Source organism: Macrobrachium nipponense, chromosome 5, assembly GCF_015104395.2.
Source record: "Macrobrachium nipponense isolate FS-2020 chromosome 5, ASM1510439v2, whole genome shotgun sequence".
Classification (NCBI taxonomy): Eukaryota; Metazoa; Arthropoda; class Malacostraca; order Decapoda; family Palaemonidae; genus Macrobrachium; species Macrobrachium nipponense.
Window position 1 is genome coordinate 8,706,696 of NC_061107.1, and position 12,500 is coordinate 8,719,195.

The window sequence follows — 12,500 nt, forward strand, 5'->3', positions numbered from 1 at the left end:
TAAGTATATTGACTATGAAAATGGAGAAATCTAAGTTGAAAGAATTATACGTAATACGTAATGGTGGCAGTACCACACTTTGAAAATGTGAAGGAAATAATAGGAATTCACAGAATTTGATTGATGGAGGGACTCCTAGAGAAGTAAGGAGAACTCTGGGTAAAAATTAAAAGTTTGAAAAGCTCCTGGACCATCAAGCAATTTACTGAAAGTAGCTATTTTACCATTCATTGTTGAGCTGATGATAACATGGGAAAATAATATAAAAATGGATTACTACAGTCAAATTGTACAAATATACAGCTGATGAACTAGTGTAAAATGTATCCAAGAAATAATTGCTGAAGGATGTTTTGAAATTACTGAAGGTGTTGAAGGAAAATTGGTGAAAATTTCTTAAAATTGACAATTATCCTGTTGGCTTCATGCGAAGGAAATCAGCAACAGAGGCATGATGTCAGATAGAACATCAAGGAACAGGTTAATGCATATGCCATGATTCAAGACAAGTATGTAGTTGAAAGTGTGGCATCATAGAATTTCCTAGCGATTAGACAATTGACAAGAAGACAAGGAAGAGTCAGGTAGCCCAGGACATCATAAGTATCATGATGAATTGTGGGAAGTTTCTGCATTGGGCTAGTGACTGCCAGGATGATGAGTGATCAGACAACCAAGAATGCCAAGGCAAGGTTAGGACCAAGATGGCCAGTGGATGGGTGGATTTTTTTTGTTATTGAATGGGGTGAACTAGAATGATCTACAGTGCCAGGATAAGAAACAATGATTTTTGGATGATAATCATCAAACAGATATGAAAATGCCACTGATGACTAGTAATAATCCTTAAATGCTTGACGTTAACAGCCTCCAGTCATTAGTAGAGATCTTTTAAGGCTCATTGTCTTCCATTTGTTCCTTCATGTTTTTTTTTTTTATGGTAAATAGCATAGAACAACAACATTCAGCTGAAGTACAACATTGTTAAGTGCCCAGTACAAGAGGTCTTTCATTTTCTACTGTAAAAATCAGGAACTGCCTTCTTGGTAGTGTTGTTTATACTGTGGAATTTTCATAGAAGGTATTATTACTTCTAAGTGCTGTGTCTGTCTTTAGATGGTTTCCTCCTTGACTTTGAAGTTTGAAATGGGAGCTGTTTACATATGAAGAAGTAGATAAACTATTTGTTATTGCTGCTGTACTGATGGAATTTTGAATGATGGTGTCCAGATTTTTAAAGGAGAAAATAGTAACGTAGAAATTATTTAGAAAATGCAGTGGGAGGCAAGGATTTAGGCATTTTGGAAGTAAAACATCTCAAGAACTGTACCTTTGGCATTACACAAATTGTGTTGAAAGAGTATAGCCGGCATACAGTAGGGTAGCTCTTTAAAAGACAGGTGTTTGAAGTTGTCTCCCCATATATTATTACAATGTTAGTACAACCCTCCATAGTGATTATTGTCTTACAGAAATCTGAAGGAGGTGCTCAAAGTAGTAATTTTTTTATCATTCTCCATCCTTTTTACCTTTTTAAGTAAGAGCATTTGTAGAATTATGGTTTTTATGTTACAAAAAATTGATGTTTTTGATTGCTTCACATTTTTTCTCTGTTTGCTGTTCAGAAAATTATTTTAGTTAGTGTGCCCTCAGTGACTTTTCTTGCCTTTCTCATTTTCTGTTCTGTCAGTGCCCACTACCTGTTGAAGATAGCTAATGTAATTGGTGGGCTAAAGAAAAGCCTCAGCCAATACAAAAGGAAGAGAAAATTTATCAATGTTTTCGAAATTCAACTGATATATTCTCTTGACTATTTTCGTGTACTAGAATGAAACATTGTAAGTACAATTCTATGTTTGATAGATTAATAGTACTTTCTGTAATCTTCTTAAGTGTTTAGCATATAACTAATGTTTATTGTTATTTTTAGGAGCAAAGATGATGTACCTGTGCGGTACACTGACACACTTTTTACGGAAGGAGAACGGGGATTAAGTATCAAAGCCACACCAATTACGCTGGTCATGCAAGACGTCCGAAACAAGAGTTTTCTAATGAATATCTTTGACACACCCGGTCACGTAAATTTCTCAGATGAAGTAAGTCTTTACATTTGGTGTGAATTCAACGATTTCTTTTTTCACCATCTGTTTTAATGTTCATTGATCCATCCTATTTCTTTTATCTACTTTTGTAATGTTTCAAACTTCTTAGCTTCTGAAGTTTCTCTTTCCTTTCCCCATTTTGCCCTCCATTGCAAACCATTTGATTTTACCTCGCCTTTGCATCGGTCTATCCATAAAGATATTAAAAAACCATGGAAAGAAGTTTGTTCATGGTTTTCAACATTTTAAGCTTATCTAGTGATTAAATTTTTAAAGTTTAAGTATGTTAAATAAGATCTTATGTAGTCATTTGGAGCAGTCTCTTCATGCCAGCCCTATTAGCGTTAAAAATGTTAAACTCAGTGTTCTGGTAAAACTGTTTTATCATTAATGATAATCTGATTTGCAAAATTTTGTTGACTGGTTATACACTCACTGATGTTACTAGGAATGTAGCTTTCAGTGCACATAGCCTTCTATGAAACTCCTATTACCGATCATTGTGTAGGCTGAGTTTTCTGGTAGATTTTGAAATACTCAATTTACCCTTTGAACAATTAAAAATGAAAATCATACACAAACACTTTTTTGGTCCCTTCCTGTGGAAAGTTCCGTTTGTTAATTACTCTACTTTAACTTGCAATCTACTGGTAGCATTTTTTCCCAAATGCTTATCTAGATTTAATGTTTACTGTCTATAAAATTCTAAAATTGTCTTTAAAATTTATTTTTTTTATCTCATTTTAGGTAACAGCAGCAATGCGATTAAGTGATGGCGTGGTCTTGTTTGTGGATGCTGCTGAAGGTGTGATGCTTAATACCCAACGTTTACTCAAACATGCAGTACAAGAACGTCTTGCCATTACCTTATGTATTAATAAAATAGACAGGCTTATACTTGAATTAAAATTGCCGCCACAAGATGCATACTATAAGTTAAGGCACATTGTTGAGGAAGTCAATTCTCTTCTTCAGCAATACACTGACCAAGAGAATCCCCAGACTATATCTCCACTGCTGGGCAATGTTTGTTTTGCCAGCTCACAATATGCTCTGTGCTTTACTTTGAAATCATTTGCAAAACAGTATGCACAACAGTTTGGCTATGATCTGCCACTAGATGACTTTTCTAGGCGTCTCTGGGGTGATATTTACTTCAACCCTCGAACTAGAAAGTTTACAAAGAAGCCACCAACATCCACCTCCCAAAGAAGTTTTGTAGAATTCATTTTGGAGCCACTCTACAAGATCTTAGCACACATTGTTGGTGATGTTGATTCCCATTTGGTTTCCTTGATGGATGAACTAGGAATTCACATGAGCAAAGAGGAACAGAGAATGAACATTAGACCTCTTCTTAAACTCTTCATGACCAGATTCATTGGGTCTTTCGATGGATTCGTCGACATGTGCGTCAATCACATCCCATCTCCTCAAGCTTATGGTAAGCAGAAAGTAGAAACCACATACACTGGGCCTCTGGAGAGTGAATTAGCTGAGAGTATGATACAGTGTGATCCTGAGGGACCCCTTGTAGTTCATACAACCAAACAATATCCAAACGAAGATGCTACAGCTTTCCATGTGTTTGGACGTGTTCTTTCAGGAACTCTGCATGCAAATCAGGATGTGAGAGTCCTGGGAGAAAAATATACCCTAGTTGACGAAGAAGACTCGCGTATTTTAACAGTGGGTAGGCTGTGGGTTTATGAAGGCCGGTATAACATTGAAGTAAATGCTGTTCCAGCTGGAAACTGGGTTTTAATTGAGGGTATAGATGAACCTATTGTTAAGACTGCTACCATCACTGATTTGCCACCAAGCAGTGAGCTTCACATTTTTAGGCCGTTAAAATTCAACACTCATTCTGTTATCAAGATAGCTGTGGAACCTGTCAACCCATCTGAATTGCCAAAAATGTTGGATGGCTTAAGGAAAGTCAACAAATCATATCCATTGCTAAGTAATAAAGTTGAAGAATCTGGAGAGCACATCATTCTTGGGACAGGAGAGCTGTACCTCGACTGTGTGATGCACGATTTACGTAAAATGTATTCTGAGATTGACATTAAAGTTGCCGATCCAGTGGTCAGTTTTTGTGAAACTGTTGTTGACACTTCATCTCTTAAGTGTTTTGCCGAGACCCCAAATAAAAGAAATAAAATCACCATGATTGCCGAGCCTCTCGAGAGAGGGCTTGCTGAAGATATTGAAGGTGAAGTGGTTCAGATTAACTGGGACAGGAGGAGACTGGGAGAATTTTTCCAGACTCGTTATGACTGGGATGTGTTGGCTGCTCGTTCCATTTGGGCATTTGGTCCAGATCACAGTGGTCCAAATATTCTTGTGGATGACACGTTACCTTCAGAGGTAGACAAAAATCTTCTTTCATCTGTTAAGGATTCTATAGTACAAGGTTTTCAGTGGGGTACACGAGAAGGACCATTATGTGAAGAACCCATCAGAAATTGTAAATTCAAGATTCTAGATGCAGTTATTGCAGAGGAACCATTACACAGAGGTGGAGGCCAGGTTATTCCAACTGCAAGACGAGTTGCCTATTCTGCGTTCTTAATGGCCACGCCCCGTCTGATGGAACCTTACTACTTTGTTGAAATTCAGGCACCAGCTGATTGCGTCTCATCAGTTTACACAGTCCTAACGAAGAGACGTGGACACGTCACTCAAGATGCTCCAGTTGCAGGATCACCTTTGTATACCATCAAAGCTTTCATTCCAGCAATTGACTCCTTTGGTTTTGAAACAGACTTACGAATGCACACACAAGGACAAGCCTTTTGTCTTAGTGTCTTTCATCACTGGCAGATTGTTCCAGGTGATCCATTAGACAAGAGTATACAGATTCGCCCTCTAGAACCTCAGCCTGCCACACACTTGGCTCGAGAGTTCATGATTAAGACACGACGCCGAAAGGGCCTGTCAGAAGATGTATCTATCAACAAGTTCTTCGACGACCCTATGTTGTTGGAACTGGCCAGACAAGATGTCACTCTGAATTATGCTTAAGGTTTTTTATAGAGTATAAGTACTATAATATGTTTTTGTAAATTATATTTGTATATCTTTTGAGAAAAAAGAAAAAATGTCAAGTACCACGTTCATTATGTTGTACTTTTAGAAAGATTAAATGATAATTGAAAACTTGCAGTCTCCTTCTCATCTTTACTTAAAAATCCCATTTTTGTATGTTTATGTAGATGTGCAATTCCTTGTAGTATTATAAAGATAATGACAAAGCGGGAAAAGATATTTTATTAGAATTATAAATGTGTTTCCCTCCATCCTATTTTATTATTTATATTATTATTCAGAACCATCTCGATGCTTGGCCTAATAGCCTTAAATTCATGATTCCAAATGAGGCTGCTTTCTTTTTATTTCATCACAGCTTATCAGTCACATGTAGGTATCCAAATTGTAGTTTAGGTGGAAGTTAGAAGACTGCAGCTTGAAGTCTCTTCAGGTCCAGCCAAAAAGCAAATTTTCTTTAAATGAAAAGTAGCTAATAATCCTGGGAGGTGACATCTTCGGTTTTACTAAATGCAGAATGTAAAAATGTATACTTGAAGATTCCCCATTGTCATCAAGCGCCTAAGTGGCGTGATCAGTATGGTCTTGGCCTGCCACCTCGATGGCCGTGAGTTCGATTCTCGGGCGTTCCACTGAGGTGTGAGAGATGTGTATTTCTGGTGGTAAAATTCGTTCTCGACGTGGTTCGGAAGTCGCATAAAGCCGTTGGTCCCGTTGCTGAATAACCACTGGTTTCATGCAACGTAGCGCTGAATGGCCTTTGGCTCCGGCGCGTGGCAAATGGCCACAAATTTTATAAATTCAATTCCATGCAACGTAAAAACACCATACAAACCAAAAAACCCAATGTCTTCCCTCAAAGATAATGTTTAACCCAGTGATTGCACTGAATACAAATCCAGTGATTTAGTGACAAACATCTCTTCACAAAAAGTGCCAAATAGCTCTTACTGATTGAAGCAGAAAGCCCTTGGTTTATAATGCCAGAAAATGGAAGGCATGATAGAAGTCTGCTCTGGTATAGTCCTAGCTGCATGTCAGTTGGGTCTCCTGTACGGAGTATGATCCATAAGACAGTCCTACCAATGCCCGCTTTCAGCTTGCACGGTTTTCCTTGACCACAGGTGAATATTCCTGTCTCATCTGGCAGTTGTAAATACCAAGGGTGATTCTTCATGAAGTAGTTCATATGAGACCATAGTAAGATCTTGGGGATCAAAGAGTGACCCAATTAGGTTGTTGAAATGTGGTGTCAAAAAACAAAAACTACGCTGAGGTTTCTTCTGCGCAGTCAAGTTTTATGTACAGAGTAATGCTGTATGAAACTCTCAGTCACAGCCCGGTGGTGGCCTTTGTTGTTGGCACCTATAGCGTTGCCAGACTCATGATCAGGGGCTAACTTTAACTTGAAATAAAATCAAAACTACTAAGGCTAGAGGGCTGCAATCTGGTATGTTTGATGATTGGAGGGTGGATGATCAACATACCAGTTTGCAGTCCTCTAACCTGGGTAGTTTTGAAGATCTGTGGGTGGACAGAAAAAGTGCAGGTGGACAGACAAATAGCCATCTCAATAGTTTTCTTTTACAAAAAAAAAACCCTAGCTGTAATCACTTTTATTCGTTTTACTGTACCTCCTTTCATATTCTCTTTCTTCATCTTACTTTCCAACCTCTCCTAACACTTGATTCATAGTGCAACTGCTTTGAGGTTTTCCTCCTGTTACACCTTTCAAACCTTTTACTGTCAATTTTCATTTCAGCGCTGAATGACCTCATAGGTCCCAGTGCTTGGCCTTTGGCCTAAATTCTATCGTCAACTCGACTATTTCGACCAGTAGACCCAAGTACATGGTACGTACCGCATTCCTTTAGTATTGTAGACAGGTATGACTCGAATACGTGATGATCTGTATAGCAATGATCACAAGAGGTTTACTATTGCTTGACTCTTGGTAGTTTCGATCGCATGCAACTTTCTTAAGCTGTAATGCAACCTTAAAACATTGTGTCATTTTGCCCAAAATATTATGTGACACCTTCACAACAATAGTGTATCAGCTTGTTTGTTTATTTGTTAGTTTCATTTATATGTTACTGTACTTTTTTCAATGTCTCTTTTATTCTTTACTTTTTCGCACTGGTCATTCTATCCTGTGCTAGCTTTTTATTATTTTTTTTTTTTACAATGTGCCTCCCCTTTCTCACCAAAGAAAGAGAGAGAGACACACACACAGAGACAGAGAGAGAGAACTTCACGTCACATATCTTAGTCATTCATAGCATGGACCATTAATCTAAATATGGCCTGCAACGAGTGTGGCATAAGACTACAAGATGCCCAAATGTCTATGCGGGCCAGGGCAATGCCTATAGTTGACTGCAACAGAGGGTGGCATACGACTACAAGATGCCCAAATGTCTATGCGGGCCAGGGTAATGCCTATAGTGTTGACGGAAACATTTGACACTGGTGCATAGTTCAGAGAGAAGGCGGTGACGCTGCAGTGACACAGGTGGTACTTTGGAGCTTTCAGTACCTCGTCATAGTCGTGTCTTGTTGTCTACTTCGAAGCTTCGAATTCGACATTGACGACATAAGTTAAATGTCTACGAGTGGGTGGTAAATAATAGTCATGATCTGAACAACGAGAATGTAATGATGCAAAATACTGCTAGAATCAGCGCTAGTTTGGTTTCTATAGTACTATTATTTATTATAATATTACTATTATTATTTTTATTATTATTACTATTATTATTGAGTCTAAAGCGTAATTACATTAATGCTACAACACACCTGCATTCATGTATATGATCTGGCATTAGCAACAGGTATTACGTACTTCCCGAGAGAGAGAGAGAGAGAGAGAGAGAGAGAGAGAGAGAGTTGGGGGGTGGCGGGAACAAGGTTTAGAGCTCTCTCTCTCTCTCTCTCTCTCTGTATATATATATATATATATATATATATATATATATATATATATATATAAGGCCAAAAAAACAACACAAGGAGGAAGAAAGAGGCGACATAATCCCTACCTGTTATACTGAATGGAAAAACAGAGGCAGTAACAGAATTTCAAAGCTTAAAGAGGAAAATAACTAATTTTCCATATATACGAATTGCAGTTTGCCAGTGACCTGGAATATGACCTCTTCATCTCAAGACATTTGCATAAAGAAAGGAAGTACAGGGGCGGATTGAAGGGTTTGTTGGGGGAGGGTGGGGTGAGGGGCGCTGGGCACTTACCCCCAACCCCCGCCCCCCCATTATGGATATGAAAAATAGAATATTGTTTTCTTTCGATACATCATTATTCGTAGAAAAAATCTGCTTAGGTAATGATTATTTCAACAACAACCACTACTGTGTGTGCATGTTACACACATAAACACACACACACAGATATATATATATATATATAATATCATAGTCCTAAGTGGGTCCCATACCCCCAATGAAAGATATCTAGATCCGACACAAAGTACTACTGCTACAGATTTAGGAAAGGAATGAAAATATATAATTATCCTTCTACTGTGCCTCCTTTCATATTCTCTTTCTTCCATCTTACTTTCCACCCTCTCCTAACGATTGATTCGTAGCGCAACTACTTTGAGGTTTTCCTTCTTTTTTTTTTCTGTCAGTTTCCCTGTTAGCGCTGAATAACCTTACAGGTCCCAGTGCCTGGACAAATTGTGTTAAAAAAAGAGGTGAGAGCATCGTAACTTTAACACGAGAGAGAGAGAGAGAGAGAGAGAGAGAGAGAGAGAGAGAGAGAGAGAGAAATCTCAACACAACGTTAAGGCGATCGAATGCGCTTGATGTCATTTCAATTCTTGGGCGACACAGGTCGTGTTTGCGCATTTACATACAGCGATTACGGGGGGGGGGGGGGGAGGGGGAGATTCCTTCTCGCATGTCACAAGACCACACGAGTTAACTTCACTTGGATGTGAGAAGACGTATAGTTTATACCATTCGATTTACGTTTGTTGTTGATGCTGGCTCATTGTATATATATATTATATATATATATATATATATATATATATATATATATATATATATATATATATATGTATATGTATAAATGCATATGTATTTTATATATATTGTATATGTCTATAAAATTACTGTGTGAGACACAAAATCCCTTAGAATATTCATAGCGCCAAAATTAATTTCTGTAAAATTGCTGTATATGAAGTCCATCATTTAAATAATATATTATAATATATATATATATATATATATATATATATATATATATATATATATATATATGTATGTATGTATGTATGTATGTATGTATGTATGTATGTATGTATGCATAATGTGTGTGTGTAATGATGACTTCATACAGGTGCAATAATTTTACAGACATTAATTTTGGCGCCATGCTTATCCCAAGGCATCTTGCATCTCACATAGAGCAATTTTATGGACATTAATATTGGCGGTATGCATATCCCAAAGCATCTTACATCTCACATAGGGAAATTTTATGGACATTAATATTGGCGGTATGCATATCCCAAGGCATCTTGCATCTCTCACATAGAGCAATTTTATGGAGATTAATATTGGCGGTATGCACATCGTAAGGCATCTTGCATCTCACATAGAGCAATTTTATGGACATTAATATTGGCGGTATGCATATCCCAAAGCATCTTCCATTCACATAGAGCAATTTTACGGACATTAATTTTGGCGGTAGGCTTATTCTAAGTGATCTTGTGACGTAATCCACAATTACATACGTATCACTGTAACAGCGTTGGTTATTAACCCATATACGAATACCGGATATGGTGTAGGAAATATGATTAATTTCCATATGTTGAGATATCATTGCGCATGCGTCTGCGCATTCGTCATTTGACATGGTATGTATGCAAGATTTTTTTTTTTTTTAAAGATAGATGAAACCAAAGCTATCATGCTGCTAGGTTTAACGGTATAACCAATGGTTATAGTAGCCAGTACGTGTTAATAAGCCGAATTACTTTGATATATCTCACGTAATGTTTTTTTTAGTGGAATTCTAATGTTTTTATTTTTATTTTTTTTATTTTTTAAATACTTCAGCTCACCTCTCTCATCTTCGTTGGCTACTAACCTGCATTTAAGTATAAGAGTTTAGTTGTGTAACTCGTAAAAAGAAAAAAAAAATACATTGGCAATTTTACGAAGTAGACAATTATTTGCGATGCTAAGCAATTGCACTTTGATATAAGTGTTGCACTCATATAACCACTGAAAACTAATGTAAGATATATATATATATATATATATATATATAATATATATATATATATATATAATATATATATATATATAGAATGCTGTGTGGGCTTAAGTCATTTGGACTGTAGGTAGGAACAGCAGCAGGAACAGCAGCAGCTGCTGCGATCGGCTGCTGTTGAAGCAAAGGACCTGGTGCTGCTGTTGCTGTTGCGTTCCAGAAGACATTTACATGGACGTACACACACGAACGCGTATACACACACACACACACACCCTAGACCAGACCTGTATACCGACAACTTTGTGAGTGACGAACGCACGCACTTACACACACACACACACACAAGATACTCAACGAGAGAGGCCGCACCTGTGTGTGTGTGTCTGTGGGAGGGAGGGAGGGAAGGGCACACACACACACACACAACACAGAGTCGTCTCCAGGTTCCCCCACACACCCAACCATCCCCTACCCCTCTCCCTCTCCCCCCCCCCTCCCCTTAGACCTGGGTCGGTCGGTCTAGTCTGGTGATGATGAAGTCTCCAACTCCAAGTCGTTCCAAGGGGCCAGTGCAGACTTGAACGTGTGTATGAGAACATCCTCTGTACTACGGGACTCCTTTGTAGTTAGACCAAGACGCCTATACTTCTTCTTTCCCCTCCCCCACCCCACCCCCCCACCCCTGGAAAAAAACACACAATATACACGGCTGTCCGAATTCCAAATGATCGTTCCGGGATATATTACTCGACTACTCATTTCTTAAGCTGCGTCGACTTCTGTGAAATCGCCCACCACCACCACCACCCCTGCCGCCGCCGCCGCTGCTGCTGGGTCGTTTCTTCAAGAACTCCTCGCGTACCCAGTTCAGGACTTTATTACCCTATAATATATTTCTTCGGCGAAGTCAGTATAGTGACACTCAAGTCTTACATTGACAGCTCCGTCGTTCGTCTTTTCGCTTATTTTTTTCATATTTTTGTATTCCGCTTCTACTGCTACTGCTACTGCTACTGCTACGGGTGTGCCAAGTTGTCGACAGTTCGCCTTGTGATCGAGTGATGTGGAAGGAAGGGTACCGTCGTCGGCGGCATCTTCAGTCAGTGCTCTTGTAAATAAATCTTCTTCTTCTGAGGCGTCAGTAAAATATAGATATATATATTTTTAAATAAATATAAGATCTTACGAGTGCTATGTAGTCATTGTAAGTCATGCGGCCTTGAATCGTCTTGTGGAATAGCTAGCATGCTGCTGGAACTGTGAGAAACAGCGAGAGAGAGAGAGAGAGAGAGGGAAAGAGAGGGAACGAAAGAAAACGAGGTAGGGCGTAGTAAGAGCTCTCGACAGTATAATATATAACCTCAAGCAAGCAGGCGGCAGCAGCGTTTCTGTTCGAACAGTGTGGACTTAGCAGCAGTTAGTTTAGTTGGGGAGTGCCGGTGAAAAGAAGAAGGGAGCTGTTCTCGTTGTTGGCAACGCGAATTTGCCCGTGTCCCACCTGTCTGCTTGCCTGCCTGTCTGTGTCTCTCGCTCGTTCGCCTGACCTGACACGCCCCAGCTGGATTTGAGTGTGTACCGGTAACAAGTGTCGAGCTTTCTTTTGACTGGTGTCAAGTGTATATCTGGGTGTAGTGGGACGTGGAGGAGAGAGAGAAAGAGTAGAAGAAAGAGAGAGAGAGAGAGGAAAGGGGGAGTGGGGTAAGTGGTGAAAAGAAAAAGAGAAAAAAAAAAATCCCATCTGCTATGGCACAAGCTGTGTGATTAGCCGCCGGTACCAAACATGAGCTTCGGGCTCATGGTGGGGCACAGGACCTGCTACTACTACTACTACTACGCCATGCTACTGCGGTGGTGGGTGGGATGGCTGTTTGTGATGGTTCTGGCCGTGGTGGGCGCGGGCGGCCAGAACGACGGGGCACCGAGCGACCCTTCTGCCGCTGACCCTGGCTGCTCCTGCGACGGTGCCATAGTGGCCTCCGTCCTCGTCACCTTCATAGTGACACTCGCCGCCTGCGGCATCGCCTACCTCGTGGACCGCTACTGCTGCAAGAGGGGATCCCGTAATTCAGGTAAGGAGGACAGCCTTC

At 39.5% G+C, this 12,500-nt stretch overlaps 2 protein-coding genes across 2 annotated transcripts in view; both read left to right on the plus strand.

Moving 5' to 3' along the window:
- Positions 1–5,267, plus strand: part of LOC135215177 (116 kDa U5 small nuclear ribonucleoprotein component-like) — a 10,213-nt gene extending 4,946 nt beyond the window's left edge. Inside the window, 2 exon segments of the mRNA XM_064249652.1 lie at positions 1,931–2,099; positions 2,853–5,267. Coding sequence (XP_064105722.1) covers positions 1,931–2,099; positions 2,853–5,132 — 2,449 coding nt within the window. The 3' untranslated portion in view covers positions 5,133–5,267.
- Positions 5,268–10,980: 5,713 nt separating this feature from the next.
- LOC135215182 (neuroblast differentiation-associated protein AHNAK-like) overlaps positions 10,981–12,500 on the plus strand; it is a 127,077-nt gene continuing 125,557 nt past the window's right edge. The window contains exon 1 of the mRNA XM_064249656.1: positions 10,981–12,482. Coding sequence (XP_064105726.1) covers positions 12,194–12,482 — 289 coding nt within the window. The 5' untranslated portion in view covers positions 10,981–12,193. The remainder of the gene's footprint in view (positions 12,483–12,500) is intronic.